Source organism: Rhinoderma darwinii, chromosome 4 (genome assembly GCF_050947455.1).
Source record: "Rhinoderma darwinii isolate aRhiDar2 chromosome 4, aRhiDar2.hap1, whole genome shotgun sequence".
NCBI classification, from domain to species: domain Eukaryota; kingdom Metazoa; phylum Chordata; class Amphibia; order Anura; family Rhinodermatidae; genus Rhinoderma; species Rhinoderma darwinii.
The window spans coordinates 392,642,582-392,666,865 of NC_134690.1; the positions used below are offsets into that span (position 1 = coordinate 392,642,582).

Here is a 24,284-nt window from a genome sequence, read left to right on the forward strand (position 1 = left end):
TAGTAATAGTAGTGTTGTTGTTCTTATTATTAGTATTATTAGTAGTAGAAGTAGTAGTGTTGTTCTTAGTATTAGTAGTGTTGTTCTTATTATTAGTATTAGTAGTAGAAGTAGTAGTGTTGTTGTTATTAGTAGTACTAGTGTTATTATTATTAGTATTAGTAGTAGTAGAAGTAGTAGTGTTGTTCTTATTATTATTAGTAGTAGTAGTAGTGTTGTTCTTATTATTAGTATTAGTAGTAGTGTCATTATTATTATTATTATTAGTAGTAGTAGTAGTGTTGTTCTTATTATTAGTAGTAGTAGAAGTAGTAGTGTTGTTCTTAGTATTAGTAGTGTTGTTCTTATTATTAGTATTAGTAGTAGAAGTAGTAGTGTTGTTGTTATTAGTAGTAGTAGTGTTATTATTATTAGTATTAGTAGTAGTAGTAGTAGTAGTGTTGTTCTTATTATTAGTATTAGTAGTAGTAGTAGTAGTAGTGTTGTTGTTATTAGTAGTAGTAGTAGTAGTAGTAGAAGTAGTAGTGTTGTTCTTATTATTATTAGTAGTAGTAGTAGTAGTGTTGTTCTTATTATTAGTATTAGTAGTGTCATTATTATTATTATTATTATTAGTATTAGTATTAGTAGTAGTAGAAGTAGTAGTGTTGTTCTTATTATTAGTATTATTAGTAGTAGAAGTAGTAGTGTTGTTAGTAGTAGTAGTATTAGTAGTAGTAGTAGTAGTAGAAGTAGTGTTGTTCTTATTATTAGTATTATTAGTAGTAGAAGTAGTAGTGTTGTTCTTAGTATTAGTAGTGTTGTTCTTATTATTAGTATTAGTAGTAGAAGTAGTAGTGTTGTTCTTAGTATTAGTAGTGTTGTTCTTATTATTAGTATTAGTAGTAGAAGTAGTAGTGTTGTTGTTATTAGTAGTACTAGTGTTATTATTATTAGTATTAGTAGTAGTAGAAGTAGTAGTGTTGTTCTTATTATTATTAGTAGTAGTAGTAGTGTTGTTCTTATTATTAGTAGTAGTGTCATTATTATTATTATTATTATTATTAGTAGTAGTAGTAGTGTTGTTCTTATTATTAGTAGTAGTAGAAGTAGTAGGGCATGACCACACATGGCGGAATTCCTCCGCAACTGTCCGCATCAATGCCGCACCTAATCCGGGTTGCGGATTACGGCTGCGGATCTGCACAAAATGTGCAGAAAATTGATGCGGACTAGCTGCTGCGGACTGCGGGAAAGTGCTTCCCTTCTCCCTATCAGTGCAGGATAGAGAGAAGGGACAGCACTTTCCCTAGTGAAAGTAAAAGAAATTCATACTTACCGCCCGTTGTCTTTATGACGCGTCCCTCCTTCGGCATCCAGCCCGACCTCCCTGGATGACGCGGCAGTCCATGTGACCGCTGCAGCCTGTGCTTGGCCTGTGATTGGCTGCAGCCGTCACTTACACTGAAAACGTCATCCTGGGAGGCCGGACTGGAGACAGAAACAGGGAGTTCTCGGTAAGTACGAACTTCATTTTTTTTTACAGATACATGTATATTGGGATCGGTAGTCACTGTCCCGGGTGCAGAAACAGTTACTGCCGATCGCTTAACTCTTTCAGCACCCTGGACAGTGACTATTTACAGACGTCTCCTAGCAACGCTCCCGTCATTACGGGAGGCCCCATTGACTTCCTCAGTCTGGCTGTAGACCTAGAAATACATAGGTCCAGCCAGAATGAAGAAATGTCAAGTAAAAAAAGCAAGACGCATCCGCAGCACACATGACATGTGCATGACAGCTGCGGACTTCATTGCGGAACTTTGAATCTCCATTGAAGTCAATGGAGAAATTCCGCCATGAGTCCGCCACTGCTCCGCAACAGACAGAGCATGCTGCGGACACCAAATTCCGCTCCGCAGCCTATGCTCCGCAGCGGAATTGTACGCATCGTGTAAACGAACACTGCTAAATTAAAGTGAAAGTCAATGTAGAAACGGCTCCGCTGCGGATTAACGCTGCGGAGTGTCCGCAGCGGAATTTAAGTGCAATTCCGCCATGTGTGAACCCGCCCGTAGTGTTGTTCTTAGTATTAGTAGTGTTGTTCTTATTATTAGTATTAGTAGTAGAAGTAGTAGTGTTGTTGTTATTAGTAGTAGTAGTGTTATTATTATTATTATTATTATTAGTAGTAGAAGTAGTAGTGTTGTTCTTATTATTATTAGTAGTAGTAGTAGTGTTGTTCTTATTATTAGTATTAGTAGTAGTAGTGTTGTTATTAGTAGTAGTAGTGTTGTTCTTATTATTAGTAGTAGTAGTAGTGTTGTTATTAGTAGTAGTAGTAGTAGTAGTAGTAGAAGTGTTGTTCTTATTATTATTATTAGTAGTAGTGTTCTTATTATTAGTATTAGTAGTAGTGTCATTATTATTATTATTAGTAGTAGTAGTAGAAGTAGTAGTGTTGTTCTTATTATTAGTATTAGTAGTGTTGTTCTTATTATTAGTATTAGTAGTAGAAGTAGTAGTGTTGTTATTAGTAGTAGTAGTAGTAGTAGTAGTAGTGTTGTTCTTATTATTAGTATTAGTAGTAGTGTTGTTATTAGTAGTAGTAGTAGTAGTGTTGTTATTAGTAGTAGTAGTAGTAGTAGTGTTATTATTAGTAGTAGTAGTAGTAGTAGTGTTATTATTATTATTAGTAGTAGTAGTAGTAGTAGTAGAAGTAGTAGTGTTGTTCTTATTATTAGTATTAGTAGTAGTAGTGTTGTTCTTATTATTAGTATTAGTAGTAGTGTTGTTATTAGTAGTAGTAGTAGTAGTAGTAGTGTTATTATTAGTAGTAGTAGTAGTAAAAGTAGTAGTAGTGTTGTTCTTATTATTAGTATTAGTAGAAGTAGTAGTGTTGTTCTTATTATTAGTAGTAGTGTCATTATTATTAGTAGTAGTATTAGTAGTAGTGTTGTTCTTATTAGTAGTAGTAGTAGTAGAAGTAGTAGTGTTGTTATTAATAGTAGTAGAAGTAGTAGTGTTGTTCTTATTAGTAGTAGAAGTAGTAGTGTTGTTCTTATTATTAGTATTAGTAGTAGTAGTAGAAGTGTTGTTCTTATTATTAGTAGTAGTAGTAGTAGTAGTAGTAGTAGTAGTGGTGGTGGTAGTATTAGTAGTGTTGTTCTTATTATTAGTATTAGTAGTAGTAGTAGTAGTGTTGTTGTTATTAGTAGTAGTAGTAGTAGTAGTAGTGTTATTATTAGTAGTAGTAGTAAAAGTAGTAGTGTTGTTCTTATTATTAGTATTAGTAGAAGTAGTAGTGTTGTTCTTATTATTAGTAGTAGTAGTAGTAGTAGTAGTAGTGTTGTTCTTATTATTAGTAGTAGTAGTAGTAGTAGTAGAAGTAGTAGTGTTGTTATTAATAGTAGTAGAAGTAGTAGTGTTGTTCTTAGTAGTAGTAGTAGTAGTGTTGTTCCTATTATTAGTAGTAGTAGAAGTGTTGTTCTTATTATTAGTATTAGTAGTAGTGTCATTATTATTAGTAGTAGTATTAGTAGTAGTGTTGTTCTTATTATTAGTAGTAGTAGTAGTAGTAGTAGAAGTAGTAGTGTTGTTGTTATTAATAGTAGTAGAAGTAGTAGTGTTGTTCTTATTAGTAGTAGAAGTAGTAGTGTTGTTCTTATTATTAGTATTAGTAGTAGTAGTAGAAGTGTTGTTCTTATTATTAGTATTCGTAGTAGTAGTAGTAGTAGTGGTGGTGGTAGTAGAAGTAGTGTTGTTCTTATTATTAGTATTAGTAGTAGAAGTAGTAGTGTTGTTATTAGTAGTAGTGTTTTTCTTATTAGTATTAGTAGTAGAAGTAGTAGTATTAGTAGTAGTAGTAGTGTTGTTCTTATTATTAGTAGTAGTAGTAGTAGTAGTAGTAGTAGTAGTGTTGTTCTTATTATTATTAGTAGTAGTGTTATTATTATTATTATTAGTAGTAGTAGTAGTAGTGTTGTTAGTAGTAGTAGTAGTAGTAGTAGAAGAAGTAGTAGTTTTCTTATTATTAGTATTATTAGTAGTAGTAGTAGTAGTAGAAGTAGTAGTGTTATTATTATTAGTAGTAGTAGTAGAAGTAGTAGTGTTGTTATTAGTAGTAGTAGTAGTGTTGTTGTTGTTATTATTATTATTATTATTAGTAGTAGTAGAAGTAGTAGCGTTGTTCTTATTATTAGTAGTAGTAGTAGTAGTAGTAGTAGTGTTGTTCTTATTATTATTAGTAGTAGTAGTAGTAGTGTTGTTCTTATTATTAGTAGTAGTAGTAGTAGTAGAAGTAGTAGTGTTGTTGTTATTAGTAGTAGTAGTAGTAGTGTTATTATTATTAGTAGTAGTAGTAGTAGTGTTGTTCTTATTATTAGTAGTAGTAGTAGTAGAAGTAGTAGTGTTGTTGTTATTAGTAGTAGTAGAAGTAGTAGTGTTGTTATTAGTATTAGTAGTAGTAGTAGAAGTATTAGTGTTGTTATTAGTAGTAGTAGTGTTATTATTATTATTGGTAGTAGTAGTAGTAGTAGTAGTAGTAGAAGTAGTAGTGTTCTTATTATTAGTATTAGTAGTAGTAAAAGTAGTGTTGTTATTATTATTAGTATTAGTAGTAGTAGTAGTAGAAGTAGTAGTGTTGTTATTAGTAGTAGTAGAAGTAGTAGTGTTGTTCTTATTATTAGTATTAGTAGTAGTAGTGTTGTTATTAGTAGTAGTAGTAGTAGTAGTAGTGTTGTTCTTATTATTAGTAGTAGTAGTGTTGTTCTTATTAGTATTAGTAGTAGAAGTAGTAGTATTATTAGTATTAGTAGTAGTAGTAGAAGTAGTAGTGTTGTTATTAGTAGTAGTAGAAGTAGTAGTGTTGTTCTTATTATTAGTATTAGTAGTAGTAGAAGTGGTAGTGTTGTTCTTATTATTAGTAGTAGTAGTAGTAGTAGTAGTAGTAGTGTTGTTGTTATTAGTAGTAGTAGTAGTAGTAGAAGTAGTAGTGTTATTATTATTATTAGTAGTAGTAGTAGTAGAAGTAGTAGTGTTCTTAGTAGTAGTAGTATTAGTAGTAGTAGTAGTAGTAGTGTTGTTCTTATTATTAGTAGTAGTAGTAGAAGTAGTAGTGTTGTTATTAGTAGTAGTAGTAGTAGTAGTAGAAGTAGTGTTGTTATTATTATTATTAGTAGTAGTAGTAGAAGTAGTAGTGTTGTTATTAGTAGTAGTAGAAGTAGTAGTGTTGTTCTTATTATTAGTATTAGTAGTAGTAGTGTTGTTCTTATTATTAGTAGTAGTAGTGTTGTTCTTATTAGTATTAGTAGTAGAAGTAGTAGTATTATTAGTATTAGTAGTAGTAGTGTTGTTCTTATTATTAGTATTAGTAGTAGTAGAAGTAGTGTTGTTGTTATTAGTAGTAGTAGTAGTAGTAGAAGTAATAGTGTTATTATTATTATTGGTAGTAGTAGTAGTAGTAGTAGTAGAAGTAGTAGTGTTCTTATTATTAGTATTAGTAGTAGTAGTAGTAGTAGTGTTGTTGTTCTTATTATTATTAGTAGTAGTAGTAGTAGAAGTAGTAGTGTTGTTGTTATTAGTAGTAGTAGAAGTAGTAGTGTTGTTATTAGTAGTAGTAGTAGTAGTAGTGTTGTTCTTATTATTAGTAGTAGTAGTAGTAGTAGTAGTGTTGTTCTTATTATTAGTAGTAGTAGTAGAAGTATTAGTGTTGTTATTAGTAGTAGTAGTAGTAGTAGTAGTAGTAGTAGTAGTAGTAGTAGTAGTGTTATTATTATTGGTAGTAGAAGTAGTAGTGTTCTTATTATTAGTATTAGTAGTAGTAGAAGTAGTGTTGTTATTATTATTAGTAGTAGTAGTAGAAGTAGTAGTGTTGTTATTAGTAGTAGTAGTAGTAGTGTTGTTCTTATTATTAGTAGTAGTAGTAGTGTTGTTCTTATTATTAGTAGTAGTAGTAGTAGTGTTGTTCTTATTATTAGTAGTAGTAGTGTTGTTCTTATTAGTATTAGTAGTAGAAGTAGTAGTATTATTAGTATTAGTAGTAGTAGTGTTGTTCTTATTATTAGTATTAGTAGTAGTAGAAGTAGTAGTGTTGTTGTTATTAGTAGTAGTAGTAGTAGTAGTAGAAGTAATAGTGTTATTATTATTATTGGTAGTAGTAGTAGTAGTAGTAGTAGTAGTAGAAGTAGTAGTGTTCTTATTATTAGTATTAGTAGTAGTAGTAGTAGTAGTAGTGTTGTTCTTATTATTAGTAGTAGTAGTAGAAGTAGTAGTGTTGTTGTTATTAGTAGTAGTAGAAGTAGTAGTGTTGTTATTAGTAGTAGTAGTAGTAGTAGTGTTGTTCTTATTATTAGTATTAGTAGTAGTAGTGTTGTTATTAGTAGTAGTAGTGTTGTTCTTATTATTAGTAGTAGTAGTGTTGTTCTTATTAGTATTAGTAGTAGAAGTAGTAGTATTATTAGTATTAGTAGTAGTAGTAGTAGAAGTAGTAGTGTTGTTATTAGTAGTAGTAGAAGTAGTAGTGTTGTTCTTATTATTAGTATTAGTAGTAGTAGAAGTGGTAGTGTTGTTCTTATTATTAGTAGTAGTAGTAGTAGTAGTAGTAGTGTTGTTGTTATTAGTAGTAGTAGTAGTAGTAGAAGTAGTAGTGTTATTATTATTATTGGTAGTAGTAGTAGTAGTAGTAGTAGAAGTAGTAGTGTTCTTAGTATTAGTAGTAGTAGTATTAGTAGTAGTAGTAGTAGTAGTAGTGTTGTTCTTATTATTAGTAGTAGTAGTAGTAGTAGAAGTAGTAGTGTTGTTATTAGTAGTAGTAGTAGTAGTAGAAGTAGTGTTGTTATTATTATTATTAGTAGTAGTAGTAGAAGTAGTAGTGTTGTTATTAGTAGTAGTAGAAGTAGTAGTGTTGTTCTTATTATTAGTATTAGTAGTAGTAGTGTTGTTATTAGTAGTAGTAGTAGTGTTGTTCTTATTATTAGTAGTAGTAGTAGTAGTAGTGTTGTTCTTATTATTAGTAGTAGTAGTGTTGTTCTTATTAGTATTAGTAGTAGAAGTAGTAGTATTATTAGTATTAGTAGTAGTAGTGTTGTTCTTATTATTAGTATTAGTAGTAGTAGAAGTAGTGTTGTTGTTATTAGTAGTAGTAGTAGTAGTAGTAGAAGTAATAGTGTTATTATTATTATTGGTAGTAGTAGTAGTAGTAGTAGAAGTAGTAGTGTTCTTATTATTAGTATTAGTAGTAGTAGTAGTAGTAGTAGTAGTGTTGTTCTTATTATTATTAGTAGTAGTAGTAGTAGAAGTAGTAGTGTTGTTGTTATTAGTAGTAGTAGAAGTAGTAGTGTTGTTATTAGTAGTAGTAGTAGTAGTAGTGTTGTTCTTATTATTAGTATTAGTAGTAGTAGTAGTAGTAGTAGTAGTAGTAGTGTTGTTCTTATTATTAGTAGTAGTAGTAGAAGTATTAGTGTTGTTATTAGTAGTAGTAGTAGTAGTAGTAGTAGTAGTAGTAGTAGTAGTGTTATTATTATTGGTAGTAGTAGTAGTAGTAGTAGTAGAAGTAGTAGTGTTCTTATTATTAGTATTAGTAGTAGTAGAAGTAGTGTTGTTATTATTATTATTAGTAGTAGTAGTAGAAGTAGTAGTGTTGTTATTAGTAGTAGTAGAAGTAGTAGTGTTGTTCTTATTATTAGTATTAGTAGTAGTAGTGTTGTTATTAGTAGTAGTAGTAGTGTTGTTCTTATTATTAGTAGTAGTAGTGTTGTTCTTATTAGGGCATGACCACACATGGCGGAATTCCTCCGCAACTGTCCGCATCAATGCCGCACAGAATCTGCGTTGCAGATTCTGCATCGGATCTGCACAAAATGTGCAGAAAATTGATGCGGACTGGCCGCTGCGGACTGCAGGAAAAGTGCTTCTCTTCTCCCTATTCAGTGCAGGATAGAGAGAAGGGACAGCACTTTCCCTAGTGAAAGACAAAGAAATTCATACTTACCGCCCGTTGTCTTGGTGACGCGTCCCTCTTTCGGCATCCGGCCCGACCTCCCTGGATGACGCTCCAGTCCATGTGACCGCTGCAGCCTGTGCTTGGCCTGTGATTGGCTGCAGCCGTCACTTACACTGAAACGTCATCCTGGGAGGCCGGACTGGAGACAGACGCAGGGAGTTCTCGGTAAGTATGAACTTATATGTTTTTTTACAGATACATGTATATTGAGATCGGTAGTCACTGTCCCGGGTGCAGAAACAGTTACTGCCGATCGCGTAACTCTTTCAGCACCCTGGACAGTGACTATTTACAGACGTCTCCTAGCAACGCTCCCGTCATTACGGGAGCCCCATTGACTTCCTCAGTCTGGCTGTAGACCTAGAAATACATAGGTCCAGCCAGAATGAAGAAATGTCATGGTAGTAAAAACAATACGCTCCGCAGCACACATAACATGTGCATGACAGCTGCGGACTTCATTGCGGAATTTTGACTCTCCATTGAAGTCAATGGAGAAATTCCGCCATGAGTCCGCAACCAGTCCGCCACTGCTCCGCAACAGACAGAGCATGCTGCGGACACCAAATTCCGCTCCGCAGCCTATGCTCCGCAGCGGAATTGTACGCATCGTGTAAACGAACACTGCTAAATTAAAGTGAAAGTCAATGGAGAAACGGCTCCGCTGCGGATTAACGCTGCGGAGTGTCCGCAGCGGAATTTAAGTGAAATTCCGCTATGTGTGAACCCGCCCTTAGTATTAGTAGTAGAAGTAGTAGTATTATTAGTATTAGTAGTAGTAGTGTTGTTCTTATTATTAGTATTAGTAGTAGTAGAAGTAGTGTTGTTGTTATTAGTAGTAGTAGTAGTAGTAGAAGTAATAGTGTTATTATTATTATTGGTAGTAGTAGTAGTAGTAGTAGTAGAAGTAGTAGTGTTCTTAGTATTAGTAGTAGTAGTAGTAGTAGTAGTAGTGTTGTTCTTCTTATTAGTAGTAGTAGTAGTAGTAGAAGTAATAGTGTTATTATTATTATTGGTAGTAGTAGTAGTAGTAGTAGTAGAAGTAGTAGTGTTCTTAGTATTAGTAGTAGTAGTAGTAGTAGTAGTAGTAGTGTTGTTCTTCTTATTAGTAGTAGTAGTAGTAGTAGAAGTAGTAGTGTTGTTGTTATTAGTAGTAGTAGAAGTAGTAGTGTTGTTATTAGTAGTAGTAGTAGTAGTAGTGTTGTTCTTATTATTAGTATTAGTAGTAGTAGTAGTAGTAGTAGTAGTAGTGTTGTTCTTATTATTAGTAGTAGTAGTAGAAGTATTAGGGCGGGTTCACACATGGCGGAATTGCACTTAAATTCCGCTGCGGACACTCCGCAGCGTTAATCCGCAGCGGAGCCGTTTCTACATTGACTTTCACTTTAATTTAGCAGTGTTCGTTTACACGATGCGTACAATTCCGCTGCGGAGCATAGGCTGCGGAGCGGAATTTGGTGTCCGCAGCATGCTCTGTCTGTTGCGGAGCAGTGGCGGACTCATGGCGGAATTTCTCCATTGACTTCAATGGAGATTCAAAGTTCCGCAATGAAGTCCGCAGCTGTCATGCACATGTCATGTGTGCTGCGGATGCGTCTTGCTTTTTTTACTTGACATTTCTTCATTCTGGCTGGACCTATGTATTTCTAGGTCTACAGCCAGACTGAGGAAGTCAATGGGGCTCCCGTAATGACGGGAGCGTTGCTAGGAGACGTCAGTAAATAGTCACTGTCCAGGGTGCTGAAAGAGTTAAGCGATCGGCAGTAACTGTTTCTGCACCCGGGACAGTGACTACCGATCCCAATATACATGTATCTGTAAAAAAAAATGAAGTTCGTACTTACCGAGAACTCCCTGTTTCTGTCTCCAGTCCGGCCTCCCAGGATGACGTTTCAGTGTAAGTGACGGCTGCAGCCAATCACAGGCCAAGCACAGGCTGCAGCGGTCACATGGACTGGCGCGTCATCCAGGGAGGTCGGGCTGGATGCCGAAGGAGGGACGCGTCATAAAGACAACGGGCGGTAAGTATGAATTTCTTTTACTTTCACTAGGGAAAGTGCTGTCCCTTCTCTCTATCCTGCACTGATAGGGAGAAGGGAAGCACTTTTCCCGCAGTCCGCAGCAGCTAGTCCGCATCAATTTTCTGCACATTTTGTGCAGATCCGCAGCCGTAATCCGCAACCCGGATTAGGTGCGGCATTGATGCGGACAGTTGCGGAGGAATTCCGCCATGTGTGGTCATGCCCTTAGTGTTGTTATTAGTAGTAGTAGTAGTAGTAGTAGTAGTAGTAGTAGTAGTAGTAGTGTTATTATTATTGGTAGTAGTAGTAGTAGTAGTAGAAGTAGTAGTGTTCTTATTATTAGTATTAGTAGTAGTAGAAGTAGTGTTGTTATTATTATTAGTAGTAGTAGTAGAAGTAGTAGTGTTGTTATTAGTAGTAGTAGAAGTAGTAGTGTTGTTCTTATTATTAGTATTAGTAGTAGTAGTGTTGTTATTAGTAGTAGTAGTAGTAGTAGTGTTGTTCTTATTATTAGTAGTAGTAGTAGTGTTGTTCTTATTATTAGTAGTAGTAGTAGTAGTGTTGTTCTTATTATTAGTAGTAGTAGTGTTGTTCTTATTAGTATTAGTAGTAGAAGTAGTAGTAGTATTAGTAGTAGTAGTAGTAGTGTTGTTCTTATTATTAGTATTAGTAGTAGTAGAAGTAGTGTTGTTGTTATTAGTATTAGTAGTAGAAGTAGTAGTAGTATTAGTAGTAGTAGTAGTAGTGTTGTTCTTATTATTAGTATTAGTAGTAGTAGAAGTAGTAGTGTTGTTGTTATTAGTAGTAGTAGAAGTAATAGTGTTATTATTATTATTGGTAGTAGTAGTAGTAGTAGAAGTAGTAGTGTTCTTATTATTAGTATTAGTAGTAGTAGTAGTAGTAGTAGTAGTGTTGTTCTTATTATTAGTAGTAGTAGTAGTAGTAGAAGTAGTAGTGTTGTTGTTATTAGTAGAAGTAGTAGTGTTGTTATTAGTAGTAGTAGTAGTAGTAGTGTTGTTCTTATTATTAGTATTAGTAGTAGTAGTGTTGTTATTAGTAGTAGTAGTAGTAGTAGTGTTGTTCTTATTATTAGTAGTAGTAGTGTTGTTCTTATTAGTATTAGTAGTAGAAGTAGTAGTATTATTAGTATTAGTAGTAGTAGTAGTAGAAGTAGTAGTGTTGTTATTAGTAGTAGTAGAAGTAGTAGTGTTATTATTATTATTAGTATTAGTAGTAGTAGAAGTGGTAGTGTTGTTCTTATTATTAGTAGTAGTAGTAGTAGTAGTAGTAGTGTTGTTGTTATTATTAGTATTAGTAGTAGTAGAAGTGGTAGTGTTGTTCTTATTATTAGTAGTAGTAGTAGTAGTAGTAGTAGTGTTGTTGTTATTAGTAGTAGTAGTAGTAGAAGTAGTAGTGTTATTATTATTATTATTGGTAGTAGTAGTAGTAGTAGTAGTAGAAGTAGTAGTGTTCTTAGTATTAGTAGTAGTAGTATTAGTAGTAGTAGTAGTGTTGTTCTTATTATTAGTAGTAGTAGTAGTAGTAGAAGTAGTAGTGTTGTTATTAGTAGTAGTAGTAGTAGTGTTGTTATTAGTATTAGTAGTAGTAGTAGAAGTAGTGTTGTTATTATTATTATTAGTAGTAGTAGTAGAAGTAGTAGTGTTGTTATTAGTAGTAGTAGAAGTAGTAGTGTTGTTCTTATTATTAGTATTAGTAGTAGTAGTGTTGTTATTAGTAGTAGTAGTAGTGTTGTTCTTATTATTAGTAGTAGTAGTAGTAGTGTTGTTCTTATTATTAGTAGTAGTAGTGTTGTTCTTATTAGTATTAGTAGTAGAAGTAGTAGTATTATTAGTATTAGTAGTAGTAGTGTTGTTCTTATTATTAGTATTAGTAGTAGTAGAAGTAGTGTTGTTGTTATTAGTAGTAGTAGTAGTAGTAGTAGTAGAAGTAATAGTGTTATTATTATTATTGGTAGTAGTAGTAGTAGTAGTAGTAGAAGTAGTAGTGTTCTTATTATTAGTATTAGTAGTAGTAGTAGTAGTAGTAGTAGTAGTAGTGTTGTTCTTATTATTAGTAGTAGTAGTAGTAGAAGTAGTAGTGTTGTTATTAGTAGTAGTAGTAGTAGTAGTGGTGGTGGTAGTAGAAGTAGTAGTGTTGTTATTAGTAGTAGTAGTAGTAGTAGTGGTGGTGGTAGTAGAAGTAGTAGTGTTGTTATTAGTAGTAGTAGTAGTAGTAGTAGTAGTAGTGTTGTTCTTATTATTAGTAGTAGTAGTAGTAGAAGTAGTAGTGTTGTTGTTATTAGTAGTAGTAGAAGTAGTAGTGTTGTTATTAGTAGTAGTAGTAGTAGTGTTGTTCTTATTATTAGTATTAGTAGTAGTAGTAGTAGTAGTAGTAGTAGTAGTGTTGTTCTTATTATTAGTAGTAGTAGTAGAAGTATTAGTGTTGTTATTAGTAGTAGTAGTAGTAGTAGTAGTAGTAGTAGAAGTAGTAGTGTTCTTATTATTAGTATTAGTAGTAGTAGAAGTAGTGTTGTTATTATTATTAGTAGTAGTAGTAGTAGAAGTAGTAGTGTTGTTATTAGTAGTAGTAGAAGTAGTAGTGTTGTTCTTATTATTAGTATTAGTAGTAGTAGTGTTGTTATTAGTAGTAGTAGTAGTAGTAGTGTTGTTCTTATTATTAGTAGTAGTAGTAGTGTTGTTCTTATTATTAGTAGTAGTAGTAGTAGTGTTGTTCTTATTATTAGTAGTAGTAGTAGTGTTGTTCTTATTAGTATTAGTAGTAGAAGTAGTAGTATTATTAGTATTAGTAGTAGTAGTGTTGTTCTTATTATTAGTATTAGTAGTAGTAGAAGTAGTAGTGTTGTTGTTATTAGTAGTAGTAGTAGTAGTAGTAGAAGTAATAGTGTTATTATTATTATTGGTAGTAGTAGTAGTAGTAGTAGTAGTAGTAGTAGTAGAAGTAGTAGTGTTCTTATTATTAGTAGTAGTAGTAGTAGTAGTAGTAGTAGTAGTAGTGTTGTTCTTATTATTAGTAGTAGTAGTAGTAGTAGAAGTAGTAGTGTTGTTGTTATTAGTAGTAGTAGAAGTAGTAGTGTTGTTATTAGTAGTAGTAGTAGTAGTAGTGTTGTTCTTATTATTAGTATTAGTAGTAGTAGTAGTAGTGTTGTTCTTATTATTAGTAGTAGTAGTAGAAGTATTAGTGTTGTTATTAGTAGTAGTAGTAGTAGTAGTAGTAGTAGTGTTATTATTATTGGTAGTAGTAGTAGTAGTAGTAGAAGTAGTAGTAGTAGTAGTAGTGTTGTTCTTATTATTAGTATTAGTAGTAGTAGAAGTAGTGTTGTTATTATTATTAGTAGTAGTAGTAGAAGTAGTAGTGTTGTTATTAGTAGTAGTAGTAGTGTTGTTCTTATTATTAGTATTAGTAGTAGTAGTGTTGTTCTTAGTAGTAGTAGTAGTAGTAGTAGTGGTGGTGGTAGTAGAAGTAGTAGTGTTGTTAGTAGTAGTGGTGGTGGTAGTAGTAGAAGTAGTAGTGTTGTTATTAGTAGTAGTAGTAGTAGTGGTGTTGTTATTAGTAGTAGTAGAAGTAGTGTTGTTCTTATTATTATTAGTAGTAGTAGAAGTAGTAGTGTTGTTATTAGTAGTAGTAGAAGTAGTGTTGTTCTTATTATTATTAGTAGTAGTAGTGTTGTTCTTAGTAGTAGTAGTAGTAGTAGTAGTGGTGGTGGTAGTAGAAGTAGTAGTGTTGTTAGTAGTAGTAGTGGTGGTAGTAGTAGAAGTAGTAGTGTTGTTATTAGTAGTAGTAGTAGTAGTAGTGGTTGTAGTAGTAGAAGTAGTAGTGTTGTTATTAGTAGTAGTAGTAGAAGTAGTGTTGTTCTTATTATTAGTAGTAGTAGTAGTGTTGTTCTTAGTAGTAGTAGTAGTACCGGTAGTAGTAGTGGTGGTGGTGGTAGTAGGAGTAGTAGTGTTGTTAGTAGTAGTAGTGGTGGTAGTAGTAGAAGTAGTAGTGTTGTTATTAGTAGTAGTAGTAGTAGTAGAAGTAGTGTTGTTCTTATTATTAGTAGTAGTAGTAGTGTTGTTCTTAGTAGTAGTAGTAGTAGTAGTAGTGGTGGTGGTAGTAGAAGTAGTAGTGTTGTTATTAGTAGTAGTAGAAGTAGTAGTGTTGTTCTTATTATTAGTATTAGTACTAGTGTTGTTATTAGTAGTAGTAGTGGTGGTAGTAGTAGAAGTAGTAGTGTTGTTAGTAGTAGTAGTAGTAGTAGTAGTGTTATTATTATTATTAGATTATATTAAAATTTGTATTATTAGTAGTGTTGTTGTTGCTATATTATATTACTATTTGTATTATTATTATTTTTATTATTAGTAGTAGTGTTATATTATGTTACTATTTGTAGTATTATTATTATTATTATTATTATTAGTAGTAGTAGTAGTAGTTGTGGCAGTAGTAGTGTTGTTAATATTATTATTATTATTATTATTATTATTATTATTATTATTATCTTTAGTACATTATATGTGTCTGTTACTTGCAGGAAAGAATTGGAAGAATACGCCGAAATGAAAAATAAAGAAAAACTGAAAAAAGATTTTGAAAATGTGGAGCGGCTGAAGGAGCACCGGGCTAGAAAGATGCATTACCTCCTTAGTACTGAGCAGGTTAGTGTACAGTGAATTCCCTGACAGCTCGGAAAAGCTACTGGGACTCCCATACTGACAGAGACAAAAGAGGCGGCTGAATAGGACATGACGACTGGAAAAGATATCACAAAAACACAACTTCTACTTCAATTAAGTGGTTTTCTTGGTGTGAGGGCAGAAAACATGGCCGCCTGGTTACAGCATCAGAGCCCAGAAAACAGTGGGGAGGCTGAAAAGAACAGGGCAGCACTTTCATGTGTGACTGTCACAAAGCAACAGAAGAACATTACTTGACAGCAAAGGCTCATTTTCCTTGGCTGCTTGGCATGCTGTGTATTATGACAGATCCGACAGATGTAGCAAAACGGCATTAGTCAGATGTAGAGGAGTTGCGTTTGTCAGATGTAGCAGAGCTGAGTTTCTCAGATGTAGCAGAGCTGAGTTTCTCAGATGTAGCAGAGCTGAGTTTCCCAGATGTAGCAGAGCTGAGTTTCCCAGATGTAGCAGAGCTGAGTTTCCCAGATGTAGCAGAGCTGAGTTACTCAGATGTAGCAGAGCTGAGTTTCTCAGATGCAGCAGAGCTGAGTTTCTCCGATGTAGTAGTACTGGGTTTGGCAGATGCAAAAAAAGCGGAAATTGTCAGATGTAACAGGACTGAGTTTATCTCATGTAGAAGAACTGAGTTACAAAACCGAACATGTCAAGAGTTACAGAACTGAGTTTGTCAGAAGCAGCAAATCTAAACTAGTCAGATGTTTTAGAGCTGAGTTTGTCTTATGCAGCAAAACTGAATTTGACAGAAATGCTCAAAAGTGGAGTTCATTAGATGTAGCAAAGCTATTTTTTTTTAAATGTAGCAGAGCTGAGCTTGTCAGATGCTGCAAAGTTGAGTGGTATTTGTATTGGAGCTGAGTTTGTCAGATGCACAAGCAAAATTTGTCATATGGATTACAGCGGAGCTTGTTTAAATGCAGAAAAGCTGCATTTGTCTAATGTAGCTGAGTAGAGTATGTCAGATGCAGAAAAACTAAACTTGTCAGAAGTTACAGAGCTGAGTCTGAAGAAGCAGCAAAGCTGAACTTGTCATATACTGTATAACAGAGCCATGTTTGTCAGATGCAGCAAAACTAACATGAGTTTGTCTCATGTAGTAAAGCTGAGTTTGTCAGATGCCTCACAACTGAACTGGTCAGATGTGACAGTCTAATTTTACATAGCTCAATCGATGTCATAGTGCAGTACTTGTGTTTCATAGGATTGTAAAGGCAAGTTGAGCTCTGCTACATGTGATTAAGTTCTACCTCTATACCTAGCTACGCTGTGAACACTCGTGTAGTAGCATATGTTTGGTGAAGGTGTGTACTCAATTCATTATGCTAATGTGCCGCTGTCAATACGTACTTAATGAGAATGATATACCTGACATTGTACTGCAGCTTTATACATCCCAAGACATTTCACCACCAAACCAATTAACAAGTTCTATTGTTTAGGTAAATGAGGACAGCCTGCGGGCCAGATGCCATCCTCCGACGTTTCACTTGTGCCCCACTGACTTGTTTGTTCTTGATGCCTAAAATAAATGTGACATTCATGAAAACTGGGTTTGTCCATCATCACTGATAGTATATTAGGGGACATCAAACATCTGAAGTGATGTATTGGACAGCACCATTATTTGAAATGTCCTCCTAGAGGTGTAGCTGCCTTCAGTGCTAGGTCTAAGAAGGAGAATTGCTTAAATTACTTATATTATTATTGGAAATTTCCCAGTTAGCTTTGGGAGCGTTCTAGTAATAATCTACATAAGCAGTTCAGTAACTTTGTAAATACGTTACGTATCTCGTCCTAATCTTGAGTTAGAGCCTGTATTATACTCCAGAGCTGCACTCACTATTCTGCTGGTGGAATCGCTGTGTACATACATTACATTACTTATCTTGTACTGATCCTGAGTTACATCCTGTGTTATACTCCAGAGCTGCACTCACACTTCTGCTGGTGGAGTCACTGTGTACACACATTACATTACTTATCCTGTACTGATCCTGAGTTACATCCTGTACTATACTCCAGAGCTGCACTCACTATTCTGCTGGTGGAGTCACTGTGTATATGCATTACATTACTTATCTTGTACTGATCCTGAGTTACATCCTGTGTTATACTCCAGAGCTGCACTCACACTTCTGCTGGTGGAGTCACTGTGTACATACATTACATTACTTATCCTGTACTGATCCTGAGTTACATCCTGTGTTATACTCCAGAGCTGCACTCACACTTCTGCTTGTGGAGTCACTGTGTACATACATTACATTACTTATCCTGTACTGATCCTGAGTTACATCCTGTATTGTACTCCAGAGCTGCAGTCACTATTCTGCTGGTGGAATCAGTGTGCACATACATTACATTACCTATCCTGTACTGATCCTGAGTTACATCCTGTACTATACTCCAGAGCTGCACTCACTTTTCTGCTGGTGGAGTCACTGTGTACATACATAACATTACTTATCCTGTACTGATCCTGAGTTACATCCTGTATTATACTCCAGAGCTGCACTCACTATTCTGCTGGTGGAGTCACTGTGTATATGCATTACATTACTTATCCTGTACTGATCCTGAGTTACATCTTGTATTATACTCCAGAGCTGCACTCACTATTCTGCTGTTAGTCACTGTGTACATACATTACATTACTTATCCTGTACTGATCCTGAGTTACATCCTGTATTATACTCCAGAGCTGCACTCACTGTTCTGCTGGTGGAATCACTGTGTAAGGCCTCATGCACACGAAAGTATTTTTTTCCTCCAAAAAAATACTGGCGTAAACACGGGTCATTGGTCACACGTATTCGACCCGTATTGCACCAGTATTTACGGACCCATGCCCGTAAATACGGGTCCGGTGTCACCCGTATTCCACCCGTATTTTTCGGGCACGTTTTCACTGCAGAATTGCACTGCACTAATCGGCAGCCCCTTCTCTCTATCAGTGCGAGAGAAGGGACAGCCCTTTGCGCAGTAAAAGCAAAATAAATTCATACTTACCCGGCCGTTGTCTTGGTGACGCGTCCCTCTTATGAAATCCAGTCCGACCTCCCTGGATGACGCTGCAGTCCATGTGACCGCTGCAGCCTGGGATTGGCCTGGGATTGGCTGCAGCGGTCATATGGGCTGAAACGTCATCCCAGGAGGCCGGACTGGAGGAAGAAGCAGGGAGTTCTGGGTAAGTATAAACGTCTTTTTTTTTTTTTTACAGGTTGATCTATATTGTGATCGGAAGTCACTTTCCATGGTGCTGAAAGAGTTACTGCCGATTGTTTAACTCTTTCAGCACCCTGGACAGTGACTATCCCCTGACATCTCCTAGCAACGCTCCCGTAATTACGGCTGCACACATGTAGCCACCCGTAATTATGGGAGCCCCATAGACTTCTATAGCCTGCCCGTGCCGTTATTACGGCCTGAAATAGGACATGTTCCATATTTTTCAACGGCACGGGCAACTTCCCGTAAGCATACGGGGAGGTACCCGTGGCCAATAGAAGTCTATGGGCCCGTAATTACGGGCGTTTTTACGTTCGTGTGCATGAGTCCTAAATTACATTACTTATCCTGTACTGATCCTGAGTTACATCTTGTATTATACTCTAGAGCTGCATTCACAATTCTGCAGGCTTCAGACATACATTTCAGTGTCTGCACAGAAATTGCATTGATTCTGAGAGGTGGAGTTTTTATTCCTGACACCTACAGCGCAGCATTGTAGGAGCTAAGCTATTAGGGTAGTAGGTGTGTCTGTCATCTAACTAGTCAACTGTTTCTAATAACAACCAGCAGAATTTTGAATACAGATCTGGAGTATTTTAAAATCCCAAATTGATGGACCTGCAGTGATCTTAAAGTGACAAAACCCTCATAACTGACACCATTCTCACACTAGGGTGCCACCGTTTTCTGTACTTTTGAGAAATCATTCAGCAGAGGTGTAACTTGCCCTAATGCAAATCTGTAACAGGTCCCCACAACTATGACATGTCAGTGACCGTGCTGGGGCAGAGAAGCAATTGGGCCCCCTCAGACACCAGGGCCAAGGAAGGTACAGCTGCACCCTCTATTGCTACGCCCCTGTCATGCAGATTACACCGACTCCAACTACTAACAGTATTGCAGACAGTCAATGTGAACTTGTTATAAAATTAATATTAAAAAAATAAGATTTTTGTTTTGTAGTAGGTTTATATATGACATCAGTTCACATTATAATTAGATACTATAGTGAGAAGGTGCCGTAGAGATTTTAGGGTCCTTGTAGAATACACATTTGTATCGGTTCCGTAATAAATAAAATAAGCCAGGAAGTAGCGATTATAATTTACGTATTATTAGGCTATATCTCTTCAGAAGCCATAAATATTGTGCCCTGCTCCACCTACTGGTTAATATTACATATACAATTTCCAGCTTTTACTACATATCGTGGTATTCCTGTACAACTAATAACAGTACAAATTGTTTTATTCAGTTAAAAGTAGTAAAGACGACATAAAAGAGCAGCTGAAAAACATTATAATTTTTTGGTTAAAATCTTGATTGTATATAATAAAAAGATTACTTATATTTTAAAGTAAATTATTAAAGATATATTTTTAATTACTTGCTTTTCTTACACAGGGTTTTATTATTATTTATATTATTTATATTATTATTATTATTATTATTATTGTTTTATTTTTTTCAATAATATTTTATTTAATTTTATTTTTAGATTTTTTTATATATAATCATATATTTGTCAGCTCAACTTTTTTTGGGAAAAAATCTCTTGATTTTAAATGATCATCAAGAAAGACATAAGTACAATATAATCATGCTGTAATAACCTATTTTTCAATCATAATTATTTCTTTCGATTTTTTTATTTTTTAAATCCATATTTTTATATATAATTTTTTAGTTACATGTAATATATTTTTTTAAATTAATTTTTGGTTTATATCACTGACTTTAAGTTACTTTTTTAACCTCTAATTGAATTATTTCATTGAATTATCTAATATTTCATGTGAATATAATGAATATTTTTATTTAAAAAAAAAAACGAAAATATCATGTAAGACAGAAGAAAGAGTTTTGTATGTTTGTTGTACGTAAACTATTTTGGTAGGTTGGACTTTTTTTTTTTTTGTGTCCATTTGCAGTCTATGTTTAATAGTGACAGCAGGGAATAATCATAAGGAAGGTCACCACATCTTTACAAGAGGTTATTTTTTAGCTACTCGATCATTGTATGTGCCACATGTCTGCCTCCTCCTTAAACCTCTTACTGCTCCTGTGCCCATGATGCAGTGAAAGTCATTGTATAAGTGGTGATTATGGCACATTCATATCTTACCACACAGATTGGGAACGTGACCTCAGCAGCTCGCCTGGCCTTTCCTACCCCTGAGACAAAGAAAATCACAAGTTTCTCCCAAACCTCAAACTTATGATTAATAATGTTTCCAGTCAAGTCATCTGGGAATATGGTCGAGCTTCATTGCCAACCACGCTAAGAATATTTCATTCACATGCACTATTTTTAGGAAGAGCACTGATTACGGGGGAAAATATATTATAGAAATGAGATATGAAAAGAAATTCACTCATCGAAAGGTCAATGAAACATTTGTGGTGCAAAGTAGAAAATTGGAAGTACCGCTATAGATGTACTTTTTTTTTTTCTTTATGGTTTCTTTTTATTATTAAAAAAAATCTTGTTTTATATCCACTAAAAGGGAGTTTATCATGTATTTCATTTTTGTTTCATTAATTAAGTATTAGTCTTAGTATTTTTTCAGTATTTTCATAGGTATTTATAATTTATTTAAAAAAAATTCCCTAGGGGTGGCCATATTGGGGGCACAGACATCTTACCTGCATTGTTTGTATAGACAGTACAGCAGGATGTGTGTGCTTTATGGCAGCTGCAATGAATGGGAGTTATTGGTCAGAAAATTACAGTTTCCAGGAAGAAAGGGAGTACTTCCCCTCCCCCATTGATTAGGGACTAGCGGGGAAGCTGCATACAGAGCCTTATCTGTGTGTATAGTGTATATTATTGTTATTTAAAACCCCAACAGTACAAGAGAGCTGTCATCTGTCGCAAAATCCTCTGCCCTCTAATGACAATGAGATGACTCTGCTGAATCTGTCCCAGTCTACACAACAAAGCTGAAAAGTGAGCTGCAGAACACAGAAAGTGTTAGCCTATTGTGTTAAAATTGTAATATTTCAAGATATTTTATATGGATAATCACATAAAAATAAAACATTACAAGTAATTGTCCGGTTTCCAATTTTTGTTTTTTGCTTTTAGTGTTTATTTTTTATGTGATTATCCATATAAAATATCTTGAAATATTGCAGTTTTAATACTGCATGTCATGAATCCTGTATATTCGGAACCCATAACGCCATCATGGACAGAGTCTTATTGTTGTATCTATTCCTGGGGAAGCTGCGTGAATATGACCAGGTTGTATATTGTAAACCAACTTTCCAAGATCTAGGATTGTGAAGAAACGGATTTGGAACCGGTAGATATCAATGATGTACCTGGATAGAGAGCACTGAATTAGATGTTTTCCTATATATCTGTAGAAATCTAGACTAGTACATTAGCAAATAACGCACCAGTCTCCTGTGTTGTTAGACAGTTGGGCAGTCTTGCTGCTGATTAACAGTGTACAACATGCTCACAGGTCACACACATGTACATTCTTATTTCTCCTGCAGTTGATAAAAGTTATGCCCATGATTGAGAAGATATTTAAAGGGACAATATAATGGCGATAGATAGATATGAGATAGATAATTAGCACACACTAATGCCACATATAGATTACTAGATAGAAATGAGAGATAGATTAGATAGATAGATAGATAGATAGATAGATAGATAGATAGATAGATAGATAGATAGATAGATAGATAGATAGATAGATAGATAGATAGATAGATAGATAGATAGATAGATAGATAGATAGATAGATAGATATGAGATAGATAGATAGATAGATATGAGAGATAGATAGATAGATATGAGAGATAGATAGATAGATAGATAGATAGATAGATAGATAGATAGATAGATAGATAGATAGATAGATAGATAGATCGATAGATAGATCGATAGATATGAGTTAGATAGATAGATAGATAGATCGATAGATAGATAGATAGATAGATAGATAGATAGATAGATAGATAGATAGATAGATAGATAGATAGATAGATAGATAGATGTGAGATAGATGTTAGATAGATAGATAGATAGATAGATAGATAGATATGAGATAGATAGATAGATAGATATGAGATAGATAGATAGATAGATATGAGATAGATAGATAGATAGATAGATATGAGATAGATAGATAGATAGATAGATAGATAGATAGATAGATAGATAGATAGATAGATAGATAGATAGATAGATAGATAGATAGATATGAGATAGATAGATAGATAGATAGATAGATATGAGATCGATAGATATGAGATAGATAGATAGATATGAGATCGATAGATATTAGATAGATAGATAGATAGATATGAGATAGATAGATATGAGATAGATAGATATGAGATAGATAGATATGAGATAGATAGATATGAGATAGATAGATATGAGATAGATAGATATGAGATAGATAGATATGAGATAGATAGATAGATAGATAGATAGATAGATAGATAGATAGATAGATAGATAGATAGATAGATCAGCGCAGAGCTGTCTTTTGGTAGTCTGTGGAGGGGGAAGGAAATCTTCAGTTTTAAGAACAATGTACGTATTCTTTTATACTTTTTTCCTGCACTTGATACATTATATGATGGCACTTCTGTCCTGTGTATCGTTTTCCCTCATTACCTAAGCAGACATTGTAGTATATTTAGTGTATTACATAGTAAGCAGGGAGGTTTTCACGTTCATGTCTGATATATTGGGAGCGAGCCAGATATGAAAATAGAATACAGGACACCGTGTTCTCTGAAACATCCTGATATAGATTCCGTCCTGACAGAGAAGACCTCCAGAGCAGCGCTCGCACTCCTCATCTATCAGCTAAGCACAATACTTTCTTCACTGCGCATTTTAGGTCAAACTTTCATTTCTTGTACAGGAATATATTCACCATTGTTTGTGGCTAGATTTGGGATTGTCCGGGATTAGAAAATAGGGTTTGTTTTGATAACAGGATGAGCTGCACTACAAGATACAGCCCATGGACAGGAGTGGCGCTATTTCTGAAAAATAGCAGATTCTTTTTTATAGTCCTGGACAACCCCTTTTTAAATATTTTTGGAAGCGCCATGTAATTCCACAAATCTGCAGTGACCGCTGCAAGAGAAATGTGCAGTCGCCCGCAGCGTCTCTAGTGATAACAGCTGATGATTGCCTGTGGCTCCTTATTTAGGGAACCCTTGACCTTCTTGTTCAGATAGCACAACCCTATTAGAGGGCAGAGTCATGTGCCCCCGGCCGCCATACAGGGAAGACAGCTGTACCCAAGGCTGGCCATACATACAACATAGTTATTAGCTGTTCGACCGACCGCTGTCTCCCCCGACCTTCCCATAAATATGCAGACTCGGCTTGCCGAGAAGAGACTTGGTACCATTAGTGTATAAGAATGTTTTTTTTTTAACTATTTAATATCCACACAAGGCTATTTAAAAAACTGGGGGGAAAAATTCCAACTAATGAAACAGATCCCTGTCATCATAGACACTAATTATTAATTAATACAAGTGTTTATACTTTTAGCAAGGCAAAGGAAGCTAGAGAATATTTTAGGGAATGTCCTAATGTTTTCCAAGTTTTAACATTGATGGCCGTCCTTAGAATGTATGATCGGTGGCGGTCCAACTCTTGGGACAAACAACAATTAGCCCAACGAGCCCTTTACTTCAGTACCCAACACAGTGCCACTGTCATCCATGAGGCTATACCTAGTACTGCAGCTAAGACGCAGCTCAGTCTCAATGACTTGAATAGTACCAGTCACAGCTGCATGTATACGGAAGATCCGCTTTTGCTTTGCTGATCGATGGGGATCTCAGAAATCAAACCCCACCCCCAATGATTACACATCGATGACCTATGCAAAACCTGGACAACGCCTTTAATATTAGCTCCCTAATAGTTTTTTTATCTGAATTGCTCCATTCATCTGCGGGAACATATTGTACTGTGGGAATTTCCTGCCATTGGCTTGCGAATCTGTACATTACAAGCTGCAGAAGCCCAGATACTGTCTGTCCAGAATACAGGGTAGCTTCTGATGCGTCTGTAGGAAAGTCAGGGAGAGGAATTTCCTGTATGTACACTATCTGGCCAAAAGTATGTGGACCCCTGACCATCCCACCTGTATGAGCTTGTTGGATCCCATTCCATAACAATGGGTTTTATTATAGATGTGTCTCCTTTTGCAGCTATGACAGGCCCCACTCTTCTGGGAAGACTTTCCACAGGATTTTGGAGTGAGTCTGTGGCAATTTGTGCCCATTCAGCGAAAAGGGATTTGTGAGGTCAGACACTGATATTGGACAAAAATGACAAATGTTGCCAATTCATACCAA

At 34.7% G+C, this 24,284-nt stretch overlaps 1 protein-coding gene across 2 annotated transcripts in view; it reads left to right on the top strand.

Annotated features, from left to right (window-relative positions):
• The window catches only part of SPATA17 (spermatogenesis associated 17), a 188,244-nt gene that overhangs the window by 92,425 nt on the left and 71,535 nt on the right, over window positions 1-24,284 (top strand). For both annotated transcript variants that reach the window (XR_012883284.1, XM_075863344.1), the window contains exon 6: window positions 14,537-14,660. Coding sequence is in view for 1 of the 2 variants with exons in the window: in XM_075863344.1 (XP_075719459.1) it covers window positions 14,537-14,660 (124 nt within the window). In the remaining variant the exon portion in view is untranslated. The remainder of the gene's footprint in view (window positions 1-14,536; window positions 14,661-24,284) is intronic.